The 18244-nt window shown below is 36.1% G+C and overlaps 1 protein-coding gene across 1 annotated transcript; it reads right to left on the bottom strand.

The window, feature by feature from the left end:
• Nucleotides 1–553: 553 nt before the first annotated feature.
• LOC105215361 (cell death protein Grim) lies at nucleotides 554–2520 on the bottom strand. Its single transcript, XM_011189231.3, has one exon. It carries the CDS (start codon nucleotides 2293–2295, stop codon nucleotides 1648–1650), a length of 648 nt encoding a protein of 215 aa, XP_011187533.1. The 5' UTR covers nucleotides 2296–2520; the 3' UTR covers nucleotides 554–1647.
• Nucleotides 2521–18244: the final 15724 nt, after the last annotated feature.

Raw genomic sequence — 18244 nt, 5'->3', positions numbered from 1 at the left:
AAGATGCAAGTAGTTGGTTTAAGTTTTATGTAGTTTACTGTAGTAAGTTTAGTTGAGAATTTGACATTGAGTGACTCTACTTTTCATATCTTTTTACAATTAGTTGTTCTTAAATATTAATTTGATATTCGTAAATATTTATATTTATATTTTATATGTATGTGAGTGTCATGGATTAAGTTGTAGTTAGTTTTACAAGTAATAGTAAAATTTGTATGATTAGTTGTATGATTGATAGTAGTAGAGTTGTATTTTGGTTAAAACTATGATTGACATTTTTGCTTGGTAATTTTGTGTGTGGAATTTGAAAAAAATATATATTTTTAAAATTTTCACTTTTAAAACTATGTTAGTTAAGATACTATAAATATTGAAAATATAATATAAATGTCATTTTGAAAAATAAAAAAATTTTGATTATTTATTATATATAAAATGTGGAAAAATATATAGACAATTTCATTTGTCTTCAAAAAATAATGTTTAGTTAAATATCAATAAAATATATAATTTATTTTTTTATTTTCAGAACAAAAATTGAATATACGGCAGCACACGTCAGGTGAGTTTAAACAAAATTAATATATATATACGTTTCTACTTCAAAAACCTGAATTTTGAAAATATTTCAAAATTATTTTTTCCCCACTTTCCACACACAAAACTCCATGAATATGTTTTACAGCATTATTACTATATTTATTATTTTTTGTTGTTGGCTATTATATTTTCTTTATAAAATATTGAATAACTAAACTTAAAATAAAATTTTTATTATTTAAAATTTAAAAATATTTGAACTGCGGTTGCTTACTGGCGTCGCTTGTAGGCGACTTGTACAACCCGAAACCGTTATACTGTTTTTTCATATTCTTTACTATTTTTTTGTTCAAAAATATTTTGTTTTTATATATTTTTTCTTTCTAAATCTAACCTTCAACTCAAACAAATTCCTTCGCTAGTTTACTTCAAGTTACTCACATTTTGCTTAAATTGTAAATAATATTAATTTAGTGTTTTATAAATTTTAATAATATTAAAAAAAAATGTAGAAAATACATTTTAGAAAATGGTTTTTAGTATCCATTAAAAAGTGACTGGCTGGGCTTTACAACAAATTAATTTTAAAAAATAAACGTTTGAAAATATTGGAGAATTATTTCATCGAAGCACGCTTTCAGGCGCTTTAGCAATATTTATAATTTTCTAACTAAAGAATCGAAATTTTTTATTTTAATTTTTCAAAAGTCACCAAATATCCAAAGTTTAATTTCCAAACTTTTTGCTCGATGTTTCAACAATTTTGTTTTTCGAAAATTTTCAATTATAATATTTTTAAATTTTATTATCGAAATTTATAAATTTAATTTTTCAAAAATTATTTTTTTGGAATATTTTCTTTTTCAAACATTTCAAAAAATTTTCAGCATGATTTTTAAAGAACTTAGAAATATTTGTTGCAAAGTATGCGTTACCTTCCACGGAATCACAATGCGCTTTGAATGAGCTTAATGATGTTCATTTACAAAGTGCTCCCACCGGAGCTTCATTCGATGCTTGGTTGCAGTTGCAAGGCTGTGCGGTAATTTTGATTTCGAATTTCAATCAAAACTTACACATTTCCATTCTTGTATGCCTTTAATTGTCTTAATGCCTCCTAGCCGCCGGCTTATGCGTGCCAGGCTCCAGATTTCTGCTACCCACAATTGGCGCCACTGCCTCGGCATTAGAAGCCGACGGTCGTGCCACGCTGGCAGCAGTCACATTACGAGTTGCCATATTGTGTGTTGCCGCACTTGGTGGCAGCACTGTCGTAGTCGGAGCTAATGTTTGCTGTTGCTGCTGCTCCACTGGCACCGCCGCTGCGCCCACATGCACCGTTGTAGCGCCCATCGCATCGCTTTGACTGATTTCCAGCGAAATTTGTATTACCGTCGGATGCCGCTCGGATTGATGGCAGAAACGCAAAGCATGACAGAAGATTTGCGTCAGCAAATCCCAACAACCAGTATCCGTTTGCGCAGCGGTGGCACTGTAGGCACTCAGCGGTATAGTGATATTGGCGCGAAAATTGTTATTGCTGAGGTTGTGTTGATGTGTGCCATGCGGGTGTCCACCACTCGGACTGTGCGCTGTTGGCGGCGCTGCTGGTTGTGGTGAGGCGGTTGCGGTTGAGTTTGTGTTGCCGCCGCCTCCGCCGCTGTTCGTGTTGTTGTGACTGTTGTTGTGACTGTTGTTGTCGCTGCTAGCCGCCAGCAACTTGATTTGGTCGGGTATAAAGTAAGCGATGGCCATGATGTGGTTTTTGTAAATTTTATTTTTTTAATTTTGTAGATTAAATTAAATTTTGATATTTTTGGTAATTTGCCTTTTAATTTTTGTAATTTATTTTTTAATTTATTTCATGTAGATCAGTTTTTCATTTTCTTTTAATAAAAATTGCAGTCTTCATATAGTCAATATTTTTAGTTCTCTCTATTCTTTAGGCTTTATTTTATATAAAACGTTTTGAATATTTTTGATTTAAATTTTTTTTATTAAATATTGTATTATTTTTTATTGACACAATCTCGCTTCAAATAAATTTTTTTACGTCCATCAATTTATTTAAAATTTCTTAATTTTTTTGTAAAAAATGTAGTTCACAATATATTTATATAATAATGTCATACTGTTATAATAGATTTTTTAATATTTATTATACGTTTTTAAATGTTGTTAGTGTATTTTTTAATATTGCGTTTAGCTTTTTCTTGACGGATTAATTAATATAATTGTGATTTATATCTTCTTGGTTTCTTTCATGAAATTTTGTTCAATGTAAATTATATTTTTTCATATTTTTTTTCGAAATATTTTTTCGAATTTTTTTTTTTTGTAAAAGTTTTGTAAAAAGTTTTCACAATTTTTTTTAATGTTTATAATTTTGCAATGTTCGATTGCTTCCTCTTAAAACTGAAGTTATTTCACTATGGGCAACCATACAAAATTGTCTGCTTTTGTAATGTGTATTTTTTTAAATCCAGATTTTTTCAAAATTTTTTATTTTTTATATTATATAAATTTTAGGCCAATCCTCTTGCACAACTGTTTCAAGTCTTTATAAAAAGTATTTCATTTCCAAAATCCAATATAAATAGCGCTTTCAAAACTTTCGCGCCAAAAACACTTAGAATTTTTTCACTGTCACGTGACGACTCAATATTTACGTAAAATACGCACGCAAGTTCAAGTGAATTTGTTGCTTCCACTACAATGTACTGTGGCTGTTTGACTAAATTTCATTTTCCTGCCGCGGCACAAGGTTGTATGCTAACGTCGCAATAGTTTTGTATCGACTGACTGCGTTATCCTTGCCGCAGTGACTTTTATAAAAGTTGTCATTCGCCGCTTTCACGGCATGCCAAGGCAGTCAGTCAGTCACAACACAGCACGCAGTCAAGCCAACACACACTTCCACTTACAAAGCATAAGCGAGGAGCAAGCAACAGTAGCCAGTCGCTTTGCTAAGTGAAATGCGAGCGCTCAATTCACAAAAGTCACCCTCAACTCGGCAATTGTTTGGAAAAGAGGTGGTGCAAACACCATAAACCACCAAACCGCGAAGGCACACACGCATCCAAACACACACTGCGTTATAACTGTCGGCAAACCACCACCTCAACCAACACTACGAACGAAAGCAGCAACAGCAAGCAACCTGAAAGCGCGCTTTAGCACCTTTACGCTCAATGCACGCCAGCAAAAGCGTATTGAGTTAAAGAGCACACACTGAAACACTCAGAAGTTGGAGCGCTCAAAACGAGTTTTTGTGAGTTCGTAGAACGCTTCACAAAATTGAGTGTCTACTTTTCAGCGTTCAAGCGCTCTCTACGCTTAAGGCAGGCGTATCAACCTACCCCACTTTGATTCTTCATTCACTGTGGCTGCTGCTTTATTTTTTATTATTTATATTGTTGTTCTTTGTTCGAAATTCGAAAATTCCCCTTTTCACCAGCATGTTGAATGCATACGAAATTTCTCGCTCAAATTTGGTATATTCCAAAGCAATATTTTTTCTATGGAGCGTATTTCGAACTTCGAAAGTTTGTTGCATGCTCGAAATTCACTTCGAATATATGAGGGGCAATATAGAGTATAATCGAAACACGTTTTTAGTAGAATATCCAATGATATCTTATAAACATATAAAAATTTGATACAAAAATCAAATAAGGAACGTTCAATTTCGAGTGGGACCGGATACTAAAATCCTCGTTATATAAAAATTTTTTGAAAATTCGAAAATTTGTTTTCAACTATAAAATTTACTAAATTATAAAATGTTTTTAAAGTTTCGAAGTAAGACTTTTTCCTCTACTTCCCTGAAGCTTTCTTAAAGATTTTCAAACTTAACTAGACGAACCATCGATTTTTATGGACTTAATATTTAAAGTAGCCATCTTACTCTAAATATTGAAAGATATCTAAATGATACATGGGAATGAACGCTGAAGCTTTAGTAGTGAAAGCTATAGCAAATCCATGAAAACTTGCTTGATTTAATCATGCAACAAGGTTTTATGGTTTCTCTGTCAAGAAATACCTCAGTTTACATCAGATAAATCTCAGAGTTTAATCGAATCCAAGTAATTAGTTACCAAGTAGTTAATGCTCTGAACCAGGACGGCGGCCGGAGCTTTAAGCTATGGAAAGCTATTATATGCATTATGTAGTTAAGGAGCTAAGGTTAAATATTTGGTATAGTCAAACACTCGATGGTGTAGATGGAACTCAAGCTTCATTTAAAGGGAGAAACTCTAACAATTTCCTCAACCGAACCCCACACGCCAATCAAATCCCATGCATTTTGCCGGCACCATACCGACTCTCCTTCAACTTGCACCGTAGTATCAAGCACGTGCCTGTGATATCACTAAAGTAGGTAGCCTTGAGTAGCTTTTAATGTTGCAACTGCACCCCACGAAGATGACCTTGAAAACCCGACAAAAAGTATAACCATATTTCCTGCTGTCTTCTATACACCACAAATAGATTGCATAAAGCTTGCAGCTGACTGTGTCCAATTGTTGCAACATAGCAATTTTTCTTCTTCCCTATCAAAGAGCTTAGCAAACACACACACAAACAAACAAAAGCATAAGCTCCAGCTTGCAACAAATTCCAACGCTTGTTGCCAAGTGCATGCCACACTTCAGGGCCGCACAAACACATACTACACACGAATGCCTGCACCGACTGCAATTGCAATTGCGAGTGTGACAGTTGGCGGAAGCGGAAATGTTATGGAATGCAACTGTGAGTTCTTAGTGTCAAAATGTCGCTCCCTTCTTTAAAAGCCAAACGATGTAGTGCCGAGTAATGGAGCTGTTGTAGGGAACTCGCGTATTTGGATTTGCGGCAGCTTGTGGGTGTGCTACGTATAACAGTGTCGATTAGCGCTCAAGGTTGCGCAGTGATTAAATTGCTTTATAAAATTGTTGTTGCTTTTTTGTTGTAGCTGACATTTTGCTCCCACTTTTGATTGCGTCCTTGATAATGAATTTGTGAAGGTCTTGAAAGCGAGAAATTGCTAGAAAAACTGGGTAAATACATGCATGTGCTGTGTGAAGTGCAAAAAGTTGCAGTTTGCTTAGCTTGAAAGGGAGTTTTAAATGTATGCGCAAAGGAATGTGTGTAGTTGAAAGTCAAGGTTGGAGATTTGCATTTAAATTAATGAGCAAGAAGCTGTCAGATAACGTCGTTGAGGGATAAAGCGGAAAATCGATAGAGGAAGTTTTTAAAGCGAAAGCAGTGTAACGAAAATGAAAATTTAAAAGATTTAAAGATATTTAATAATACTTTAGCAAAAAAAAATTTATATTTTGTGTACCGAATTCTAATAAACGGAATAAGTCCATGGCACGATTAGTCTAATACCCAGTATACGACTACATTATACAAGGTTTTTTGGAACTTTCCTACCTTGGATATCTTTGTTTAAGACCCCCGATAGCATACACGTTTCTTAGAGCTCTTATTTCATGGGTAAATCTCTGAGAATGTTTTATCCAATCAATATCAACCCATATCACCACCCAGTCAATGGCATTGATAGAAGAAAAAAGAAAATGTCTTTAATTCAATGCTAAATGTTTTTGTTATGAAATCAAAAGACTCTCTCCCACAGTAACATCGTTTCCTCTAGTGAAGAAATGTTCTGACACAATTTGAATCAAAGTTGAACACTTTCTCCCTGATCTAATTAAAATTTCGATGGTTTTACTAAGAAGATATTATCTTCAGTCTTTTGCTAGAGTTTAGACCTGAAAAGTCCATCCTTTACTTATTACTGGGGTGACGAACAATATTCGATTTCAAAGAACTACAAAACAAATAACAATTTAATACTTAATACTACTCACAGGAGGCACAGGATAGTGAGTCACTCAAAAACCCGGGAGGCTTTGGTGAGAAACGAAAAATCATTAAAAAGCTTTAAAGCTCCAGCTTTTAAAAGCGTTAAGGCTTTCAATAGCTCAAACTTTGAGATCAACCAGTTCATCTGCAATATAGGTAGAGCTTCGACTTTATCTTAAATAAGCTTAAAAAGGCACTTGATATTTAGGCTCTCCCAAAGAGTTCCCGATGATGTTTGAACAAAACTAGTGGGACCTGGAATACTGTCAGTTGGAATTATTTTCTTTGTAGAACATTTGACGAACAAAAGAACAATAATGACTGTATTTATAATCCTACTTTTTGAAATGTAAGAAAAATTTAGCTTCATCCATTTTTTAAGAGCTTTAAGACAATCTTATCAACGTTGTGGACATTCTGTAATTAATTATGGCTGCAACACTTGTCACGCGCCACACTCCTTTACGCTCGAATATTTGCTTCGCTCAAACTCCTGGCCACCCACACACTCGTTAGCAGTCAAGCGAGTGCAGCACACATACACACATGTATTTAGGAAGCGTTAACGCATATGTATTTCTAGATATGAGTAAGTCACACACGCACTCGCCTCCTTCGGCGTACACATCTTGAATAATAGTTCGTGCGGAAGACAAGTGAAAAACTTTCACACATGAAAAATTATGACGAAGAAACAAAGGCGCACAACTAGCGCCAGCGACTGTATAAGTATGTATGAGTGTGTGTTCCATTTAAAGGGGTAAGCGTTCAAGCGCATAAAATAAATTGAAATTTTAAAGTATGAAATTAATTTTTTGACAGCTTGAACAGAAGGCGGCAACAGAAAAACTTGTCATGCTTGAGACACGCACATACAAATATCATCGGTTCCACATATGAACGCACATGAGCTCTGTCATTTCTTCTAGTAATTTGCTAGAGCCACTTGCCTTTGACGTCAACACTTGCCTGGACACTTTACGGCGCTGCCACCAGCCAAGTGATAACCATTTGACTAAATGCAAATGTCACTTTTTGTCTTACGCTCTTTAGCCACAGTGGAGGGGGTATAAGACTGGTTGATGATATTGCCAGTAATAGTCATTTGTCAAAAATTACCAAATGATGCCATATGCATACGTACAAAGCGTTGCGACACTTGTTGTTTTCTTGGAAAATAGATGATGGTCTGACTAAGCTTGCCAGGCGACAACAGTTCGGTGGTGGTAAAGGAGTATTGAAAATGAAGAGTCAGTAAAAAAGCTGACTTTTTTGGTTTAGTTTATCTGTAGTAGGATACCTACTTATATGTTCCTGGAAGGAATTTATTATATTAAATATTAAAAGCAAATATGTGAGATCAATTGAAATACAAAGGTATATTGACGGACTCGTCTTCATTTGGTCTATGGGAATCGGACAAGATTCCATAGCATGTCACCGGTCTTTCATTTCATATAGGGGAATAAACAAGTGAGCCATGCTCTATTCTATTCGTTGTTTTCCACGTACATATTGAAATTGGAGAGTCTGGATGAAAGAACGCTGACAGTAGAATATTCTGGAGTGCCGATCTCTTAAGGAGCATTATACGTACCTGACAGTGATTCTAAGGAAGGCAGTAATCTATATAGTGAACATAAATAGGTCTCAAGCAAGCTACTTTTCGCTACTTCTCCTATTAAATCTTCGTTTTGTAATGACTTCATAAAGAGCAGCACATTTGCTTCAGGACTGGATAAGGGGACTGTTCGCAACTTTTCTATGAAGGGTTATCCATAAAATTTTTTTCTGCTGAATCTCTGAACCAAAATCCAATATAAAATATTCACTGGACATAATATCGTTTCTAAGGATCTGAGGCTCAGGACAACAACGTTCTTATTATCCGGATCCTTGAAATTATAATCGAAAACAACATTATTCATGCTTCTAACCGGCGCATCATTGAAATGTGTGTATTTGGGCATCGGTCAATTTCAGCAAAGTGATGAACCAATTGAAGCCATGCACCTGATCCATCCATCGCAGTAGAGGCCTTCCTCTTCTTCGTCTTCCTCCGGCGGGTACTGCATCGAACACTTTCAAGGCTGGAGTGTTTTCGTCCATTCGGACAACATGACCTAGCCAGCGTAGCCGCTGTCTTTGTATTCGCTGAACTATGTCAATGTCGTCGTATAACTCGTACAGCTCATCGTCTGCAGTATTCGCCGTTACCAATGTTCTGAGGACCATAAATCTTGCGCAAAATTTTCCTCTCGAAAACTTCTAGTGTCGTCTCATCTGATGTTGACATCGTCCAAGTTTCTGCGCCAGAAATCAGGACGGAAATGATAAGCGACTTGTACGAGTTTGATTTTAGTAGGTCGAGAGAGGACTTTACTTTTCAATTGCCTTTCCAAAGTATCTCCTGTTTGCAAGAGTGATTCTGCGTTAGAGGCTGGCATTATTGGTGTTGTTGATGCTGCCCAGATAAACGAAACTATCTATGACTTCAAAGTTATGACTGTCAACAGTGACGTGGGAGCCAAGACGCCAATGCGCTGACTGTTGTTTGATGACAGGAGATATTTGACCCATACGCTTCGCTTCCTTATCCAGTCTGGTAAAAGCAGAACTAACGTCGCGGTTGTTGCTTCCGATGATGTCAAGTATCGAAGGCAGCTTTAAAATCGGTGAAAATGAGATGTGTGTCGATTCTTCTCTCTTCGGTCTTTTCCAAGATTTGACGCATGGTGAATATCTGATTTTCCAGGTCTAAAGCCACACTAATAAGGTTCAATTAGTTCGTAGTACTTTATATGCGATATTGAGGAGACTTATACCACGGTAATTGGCGCAGATTGTGAGGTCTACTTTTTATAGATTGGACAAAGCACACTGAGGTTCCAATCGTCGGGATTGCTTTCTTCCGGCCACCACCCTGTATAACATATTATTTTTACGGTCCTTGAATTCGGTCTTATTTACATATGAGCTGACAAAAAAATAGTGGCGCTAAAGCAAGAAATATTTACAAATGCAACAAACGAGGGTGTTAACTGCTCTTTATGACACTCACGCATATGTAACAGTATGGGTATATTTTGACTCGAAAGGCTTCAATTCCTGCATTCTAAAAAAGGCTATTAAAATTTTGCGCTATGCAACACTTAGTTAAACATTTAGTCAACTTGGTGGCTGGTGTTTAATTACATAAAGTAAGCAACAACAACAACACTTAAAGTCATTTGAGAAACGCCGCTATAAATAAGGCAATAAACACATTCACTTGCGAACGCGAAGTGTGGTGGGGGGTCAAGCGTCACGCAGTGCAAACGCAAGCTAGTCATATGCTCTTATGGCATATACGACAACACCCGCATAAATGTTTCTACAGTCTGTCTGTCACCTTCTTTGGTGCGTCACATTCACGCTTCGCTTGATTTAGAGAGCGTTACAGACGCAGTGGCGCGCGTGTAAGGAGTTCATGAGCGTGTCTAGGCGTCGCTTAAATTAGAGTGCCTTCTATAAGGATATGTGCATGTGTATGTGTTGACAATCGTTTGTTATCATAACATCTCAGAAATTTATTTTTATGTTTTACTTTTATTTTATTTTGTTTTAAGGACTTGCACTCTATATGTGTATATGTCTTACCCCGATTGCGCGCTCTTAATTTAACAATTTACGCACTCAGCTCCGTTTTATGAGGTAATAAAAATTAAAAGAAAATTTTCCAAAATATAAAAACCAAACACGTAAAAACGTAAGAAATGCGCTCATAAAATTATAAGTATATGCTTAACGGTATGTCTCTATGTATATGTATTTGTTTTTGCTTTAGAGAAACTCAATTAGTGTGATAAGCATATCGGAAGCGCGGCACCGGAACTCTCTGTGGTGGAAAGTGTATTTAAGCTTCGTAAAATTGCTTAATTTTTTCTTTTATTGTCAAATGGGGTTTTATTACGAAATTAGACGATATCAATTTGAAGGGTATTCAAATTAGATAAACTTTTTTTACAACATCGCATGTTCAAGAAATCTTTCTCCAGTCGATCGTCTTACGACTTATGTTTTTAAAAGCGCTGTCAAGATGACAATCGGAAGTGGAAGAACATAAATTTATACTCATTAACGGCATATAAGACCTTAGGATATAAGCATATACAGATAAAGCTATTTAGTTTCACAATATATCAAATAGAGTATATGTACAAGTATATGGTGATCTATATTGGGGTCTTAATATACCTAATTTCTGACCCCGCTGCTGGTTTCTGGGGTCTTTCTCGCTGTTCAATTTAAGGCTCTATATAGATCGTTCAATCTCAAATGACTTCTGTCAGAAAATGTTTTGAGCTACTGATATAAAGTTGAGGGAAAGTGAGATGTAGTCTATTTATTAACTCTTCTGCTATGTTAGGAAAAAATTACACATAAAGTGTTTTGGATCAATTTGACCCACTTATAAAAACTCCACTAATAACACTATTTTATTGAAAGAGTTCATATTTTTTTATTTGAATCAAGTTAAGTGTATGTTAATTGTAGAAAATAGTTGAGATAGGTATGTTTTAACTGCAATTTTCACAAACATAACAGTAGGGTTAAATAAAGAAGGTTTGTAAACCCTGGGTAACATTGGAAATATCAATCTAATACCATGAGTACCAAAAATTTTTTTGTGGAACCCTTTGGAGTGCAGGCACTGTTCGGTTATACGCTCTTTAAAAATACTGATTTCAGTTATCACAGAGAGTCTTTTCCTGAATTCAGAAGATTCGCATTGCCGCCGATTTCAGTATTATAGCGGCAGCATTCCAGAAGATAGAATTGCATTTTTATTTGGTGTTAACTTTAATACTTGTATAAATTAATTTTTCATAACATTAAGAGTTATTAAAATTTAATTTCCTTTCATAAGTAAATCCAGCAATCATTTCTAGATCTAATCTAACCTTTTCTCCACTTCCTCATGCGTCTCTCAATTTGCGTACTACACCCAACTTGTCCATGAAAACCACACAAAACGCATAAACATGAAATTCGAAAATTGGTTACTCGAAATGAATGAAAATTTAATTAAAACTTCTTCAAAATACACATCATATATTTACATGTAAATTACCTAGGAACCCACACAATGTGCCCAAAGCCACCGGTGTATGCATTTGTTGTGCGAAATCAAGTGGCATGTTTCACATACTTCTGCGTGTGGAGTTGCATATGCATAAAAGCATCTGCAGTTATTTTATATTTAAATCAGACAGCATTGAATGAACAATGAATGGCAAGCAAACATTTTGGGCAAAACCGAAAATGAAAATTTCATTATTTTGATCGCAATCGCACGAGAGAGTGTCAAAAACTTTTATGGTGCCAACATAAACAAGGCGTATAATGGAAGATGACAGTTGCATATGAAAGGAGATTGCAAGTAAAGTAGTTGGTGAAGAGAAATGTGACGGATATGTCAACATTTGGTTAGAGAGGTGACGGAATGCAATTAAAAATTTGAGGTTAGAAGTTGATTGTTGGGAGAGAGTGAATAATAGTCGAGAAAGTTTTGAAGAGAAGGTGGTACTTTTAGAAAAATTCCAAAATATGATTCCTTGAAATAGTGAGAATTTTTTAAATCAATATTTTTTAGATTTTTTCTATTCAATTCTGGCCACCAATTTTATTTAAATAATTTAATTTCCTAATTCTGTTATATGTATTTATATTACTTAAAGTAAAATCATTTTTTTTTTTTAATTTCCCTTAACCCTTTCAAATTTCCTTAATGACACTTCTGCGGCAATTATTCAGATTAGATTATTTACGATCATTCCTTAGTATAACGCTCATAGGCATATCCATATCCTTATTTAAGCCTTCTTATATGACTGTGAGCATAATTACGATTATAAATTTAAATGATATCAGCGCCAAAACACATTAGAATTTTATTGTTTTGTATTTTGCACGACCGCAATTAAAATCGAGCATTAAAATTACACATTTGGGAAATACACCTACACACACTACATACATTAATATGCGCATGTGGTCTTATACTTGCATATGTGTGTAGTGTATATGTAATCTAGAATCGTATAAACGCAAGATTCGATTAAATTAACAAGAAAACAATGCAATACATCAAATTTTATGACTTCAACAAATATTTGTAATATTTTAAAATACACTAATGTGCATGTCGCGACAATAAAATTTAGTGAGAGCCCTGTAGGAAACTTTTGCAGAATTTTGAAGACTAACTTTTTGAGTTCAACTTCACATCACCAGGGCGTTCGTCATGGACAGGAACAGGTGGTAATAACTAGGCGCTATGTCCGGGAAATATGGTGTATGCGAAAAAACCTTCCATCCGAGCTCCCGTAGCTTCTGGCGAGTCATCTACGAAGTGTGTTGTGATCTGGCGTTGTCTTGTTGGCCCCCTTCCCTTCTTGTTGGCCAATTCTGGACGCTTCTGGTCGATCGCTTGCTTCAAGCGGTCCAGTTGTTCGCAGTAGATGGTAGAATTAAGCGTCTGACCATATGGGAGCTGCTCAAAATGGATGATTCCCTTCCAATCCCACCAAACACACAGCAAAACCTTCCTGGCCGTCAATCCCGCCACTGTTTGGGACGATTCACTGGCCTTCGACCTTGACCGTTTTCGCTCGATATTGTCGTATGTGATCCATTTTCCGTCGCCAGTCACCATCCGCTTCAGAAATGGGTCGAGTTCGTTTCGTTTCTGCAGCATATCGCAGGCGTTGATTCGGTCAAGAAGGTTTTGTTGCGTCATATCATGCGGCGCCCAAACATCAAGCTTTTTTGTGTATTCAGCCTTCTGCAGATGGTTTAAAATGGTTTGATGACTAACTCCCATCTCCTGGGCATTGTCACGAGATGCCACATATAATATTATTAGATTTGCGAAAGTTTCAAAGAACACATTAGATCCCACTAAACTAACTCTGAATCACATCGATTGACATTAACATACATTAACGAGTGGGTGAACCCTGAAATAATTTTGAGTAATTTTGCCATGTGGATATATTTGACCGAATAAAAGTTTTGTTCCCTGCCATTTCGGGAAGACTTCACTGTCTTGGGAAGGGTTATATGTATTAGTTTTCCTGGAGACTGGCTTTTTAGTTATTACGGAGTTTGGGGAAGGATGTAAGATATAAGAGTTCTTTACGGGATATTGCTTATGGTGGTTCCACATATTTTATAACAAAATCTGATAGAATTTACTAGTTTCAGTTTAACCTTGATTTTTTATATGAGCCTCTTTCTTATTAAGGACCTACAGTTTTTCCTGCAGGGTACTTACAGTATTTGCCTACTCATAAGTCTTCAACAATACCTTCACATACAATAAAGGAAAGTCTTCCACAAAATTAATTATAAATTTATGACTTATTTTAGTTGACAATTAAAAGTGGGTGCATAAGCAAATAATAGAGAAGGAGTAAGAGAAAATTTTAATTTCTTTTTATGTGCTTTTGTTAATTACACACATGCATACCAATATCCCACACGGTTCTCTATTTACAAATATGTTGGCTATAAATATTTAACAACTATATTGGTGTAAATTTGCATGCATTTTCCATTCGCCACACAGCAGATCCTGCGTCTATTTGTCTTAATTTTTTTTTACGTGCCACGCCTGTTTGCGTCATAAAGTTCACTCTGCTTTTGTTTGCTGAAGCTAACATGTGAGCAATACTTCAATTAAAATTATCACTAAACATATTTATGCTTCCTTATGTGTGTGTGTGTGTGTGGCTGTGGGTGTGTGTGTTGAGCATATTTGTATATTTTACAGCCTATAAAATGTATTGTGGCCGGTTGTCACGCATAGCAAACGCTTACTGCCACAAAATATATACACATACATATGCATATGCTCGATAGTTGCGCTTCCAATTGGTTTGCTATTAGTGCCGCGCTATTTTACGATCACGTCAACATGCTACTGCCACAACAACAACAACAACACTAAAACTTTTAATAAATAAATAACTACAAGCAAATGACAACGATTAGTTCTGCACGAATAAGTCAAAAATGTTTGCCTTATCGTTGTTGGTAGACACATATGTGTCTCATATACATGTGTGCATCCTTGCATGTCCTGTCGCCAATAATAATCTGTCTGAAATGCTTTTATGCCCATTTTATCACTACCTTTTGCCTTTATAGTTTGCTGCTGTTGATATTTTTACGACTCTGTAGTGGGCTGTCGACCTTCTCAGTACATCACATTGATCTTCCCCACCTCCTGTGTCGTATCTAGGCGCTTGTCACTACCAATAATGAGTTAGACCCAATGTTGCTGTTGCACAAACAATAAATGATTTGTACACATTTCTAAGCGTTCAGCGTAACGTAAATTTGTTTTTGCTTTACAGTTAGTTCTTACACAAGTTTGTAGGCTTGTAATTTAGTAGCCAACAGATGACACTAAACCAACTTTGAAGGTAGCGGCTATAAATCGTGGATATTTTGTAATACAAACAAGAAATATGTACACGCTTTAAGCCTGGTCAGAAGGGTGTTTCTGTATAAAGATACGTGCAATAAGCACTAACCTCAACTAGTATTTATCTTTGAGGACACCCTCTCATCCAGAGCAACTGTTGCTAGCTAACTAGCTAAATAGTAGCCCTGCAACTAAGTGTCAACAACAAATACAGCGACTACCACCTGATGCTCATTTAAGTATGTATAGTTGTGCTGATTTATTACTCCCCTTTTTGCTGTACTACCAAACATATAACGGGTGATTTTTTTGAGGTTAGGATTTTCATGCATTAGTATTTGACAGATCACGTGGGATTTCAGACATGGTGTCAAAGAGAAAGATGCTCAGTATGCTTTGACATTTCATCATGAATAGACTTACTAACGAGCAACGCTTGCAAATCATTGAATTTTATTACCAAAATCAGTGTTCGGTTCGAAATGTGTTTCGCGCTTTACGTCCGATTTATGGTCTACATAATCGACCAAGTGAGCAAACAATTAATGCGATTGTGACCAAGTTTCGCACTCAGTTTACTTTATTGGACATTAAACCAACCACACGAATGCGTACAGTGCGTACAGAAGAGAATATTGCGTCTGTTTCTGAGAGTGTGGCTGAAGACCGTGAAATGTCGATTCGTCGCCGTTCGCAGCAATTGGGTTTGTGTTATTCGACCACATGGAAGATTTTACGCAAAGATCTTGGTGTAAAACCGTATAAAATACAGCTCGTGCAAGAACTGAAGCCGAACGATCTGCCACAACGTCGAATTTTCAGTGAATGGGCCCTAGAAAAGTTGGCAGCGATGAGGCTCATTTCTGGTTGAATGGCTACGTAAATAAGCAAAATTGCCGCATTTGGGGTGAAGAGCAACCAGAAGCCGTTCAAGAACTGCCCATGCATCCCGAAAAATGCACTGTTTGGTGTGGTTTGTACGCTGGTGGAATCATTGGACCGTATTTTTTCAAAGATGCTGTTGGACGCAACGTTACGGTGAATGGCGATCGCTATCGTTCGATGCTAACAAACTTTTTGTTGCCAAAAATGGAAGAACTGAACTTGGTTGACATGTGGTTTCAACAAGATGGCGCTACATGCCACACAGCTCGCGATTCTATGGCCATTTTGAGGGAAAACTTCGGAGAACAATTCATCTCAAGAAATGGACCCGTAAGTTGGCCACCAAGATCATGCGATTTAACGCCTTTAGACTATTTTTTGTGGGGCTACGTCAAGTCTAAAGTCTACAGAAATAAGCCAGCAACTATTCCAGCTTTGGAAGACAACATTTCCGAAGAAATTCGGGCTATTCCGGCCGAAATGCTCGAAAAAGTTGCCCAAAATTGGACTTTCCGAATGGACCACCTAAGACGCAGCCGCGGTCAACATTTAAATGAAATTATCTTCAAAAAGTAAATGTTATGAACCAATCTAACGTTTCAAATAAAGAACCGATGAGATTTTGCAAATTTTATGCGTTTTTTTTTTTTAAAAAGTTATCAAGCTCTTAAAAAATCACCCTTTATAATTACAAATACAACATACTGTGCACATCCCACAACCCACACATGCTACCACACTCAGTCCAAAGTAAATTTATAATAAGCAGTTTACCAACACTGGAAAATTGTAAGTAATTGTTGTTTGCTTTTTATTTGGTGCTATGTTGCAATAATAATCAACTGTCCACTACTACTACTTGCCAGAAACAAACACATAAACAACATTTGTTCCCCCTGTATTTCGCTTGTTGTTTTTGTTGTTAAAGTGAAAAAATTAATAACTTTTTGTTGCGTTTATGCCATCTCATCAAGCAATGTCATGCCACACTGCACCAACTAATCACAGTGTGCTTATTGTGATGACCAACTGACGCTGTCACCCTTCGCTGTGTCTGATGTCGCATTTATTGATGTTTGCATAGTTAATTTGCTGTGCACAAGGAAATTGTTTATAATTTGTTTGATTTTTTGGTGGTGACTTATTGTTTTAAATTAATAGGAGAAGCGGTGGAAGCAATAAACTGAGTAGGAATAGATAGAAAATCAATATAAAGTGTAATGAAGAACAATTATTACAGTAGGAAGACTTCTTCAGTATGTGGACATTAAAATGTGTATGCACGTCAATTAATGGACCCAACAATCGACTATGTACTGACTAGAAGTTCTTACAAGAAAGCCTAAAATAAACCGGTATATATTTAATTAGCAGACCGCTCCGGCTTCTCACGATTATAAGTTTTTCATACTTATATATGTACGAGGGCTGCTATATATATTTCTGGCCTAGGCAACACTAAGTGTTGCCAGGTGCAATCTGACATTTCCATTGGAAAGTTTGACATTTTTTAGCATAACATCAGTCAGAACGTTTTGTCATTTAATCGTGAATTGTTTTATTTACAGGGATTTAAAAAATTAAAGACGAATTCCGTAAAGGTCATCCAAAAACAGCCGTTGTGCCCGAAAACATCGATGACGTACGAGAACTGATAATGCAAGACCGTCATGTAACATACCTTCAGATAGAGGCATGCCTATGCATTTCTCCCACCAGCATACATTCGATATTGCATGAACACCTGGCCGTAAAAAAGGTTTGTTCTCGTTGGATCCCGCACAATTTGACAATCGCTCAAAAAAAGGCTCAAAAAAGTGCTTCGAAAATTGGTTTGAGCGCATGCAAAAGTGTATAAATATTGATGGAGATTTTGAAAAACAATAAAACCATTTTCGTTGAAAAATATTCCTATTTTCATTATTAGGCTAGAAATATATATAGCAGCCCTCGTACATAAGTTTGAACTTTCCCGTTTCTTGGGTGGGTTCATTTTAAAAAGGTAAAATGAGGAAAATGCGAGCATGAAATTATATTTTATTTGCAATGAGCTAAAACTTGATTACGACCTCTAGTCTTTGGTGTCCGATGTCTTTCTCTCTGATTATGAAGGCGTTGGGAACGCTCAGACGCCCTAGTGAAAGCTCGTATATTTAATATTTTGTTCTTCAAGCCGCGGCACACGCTCCGTACTCGACTCTCAAGCGCTTTCTCTTTGACACGCGATTGCGATTCGAAGATAATGACTTGCAAGACGATTTTCAGTTTCTGATTAAGGTTCTCCATCACGGAGTTTTTTTGATACCCTCACCTGGGAACTATTTCCAGAAAGTTGAGATTCTTGCAAAAAGCCTACGTTACTCGGGGTGAATGTAGCTTTCCAATGGTGAAAGAATTTTTGAAAACGGCACAGTAATTTTTGAGTTTATTCATTACAAACATACATAAAAATCTTTTATCTTTATAATAGTAGTATAGATTAACTTC

Source organism: Zeugodacus cucurbitae, chromosome 4 (genome assembly GCF_028554725.1).
Source record: "Zeugodacus cucurbitae isolate PBARC_wt_2022May chromosome 4, idZeuCucr1.2, whole genome shotgun sequence".
Classification (NCBI taxonomy): domain Eukaryota; kingdom Metazoa; phylum Arthropoda; class Insecta; order Diptera; family Tephritidae; genus Zeugodacus; species Zeugodacus cucurbitae.
Note: the sequence above shows the minus strand (reverse complement) of the source record. Positions and strands in the feature narration are given on the sequence as shown.

Coding starts and splice junctions, on each gene's coding strand:
- LOC105215361 (XM_011189231.3), bottom strand. CDS start 2,295: ATGGCCATCGCTTACTTTATACCCGACCAAATCAAGTTGCTGGCGGCT.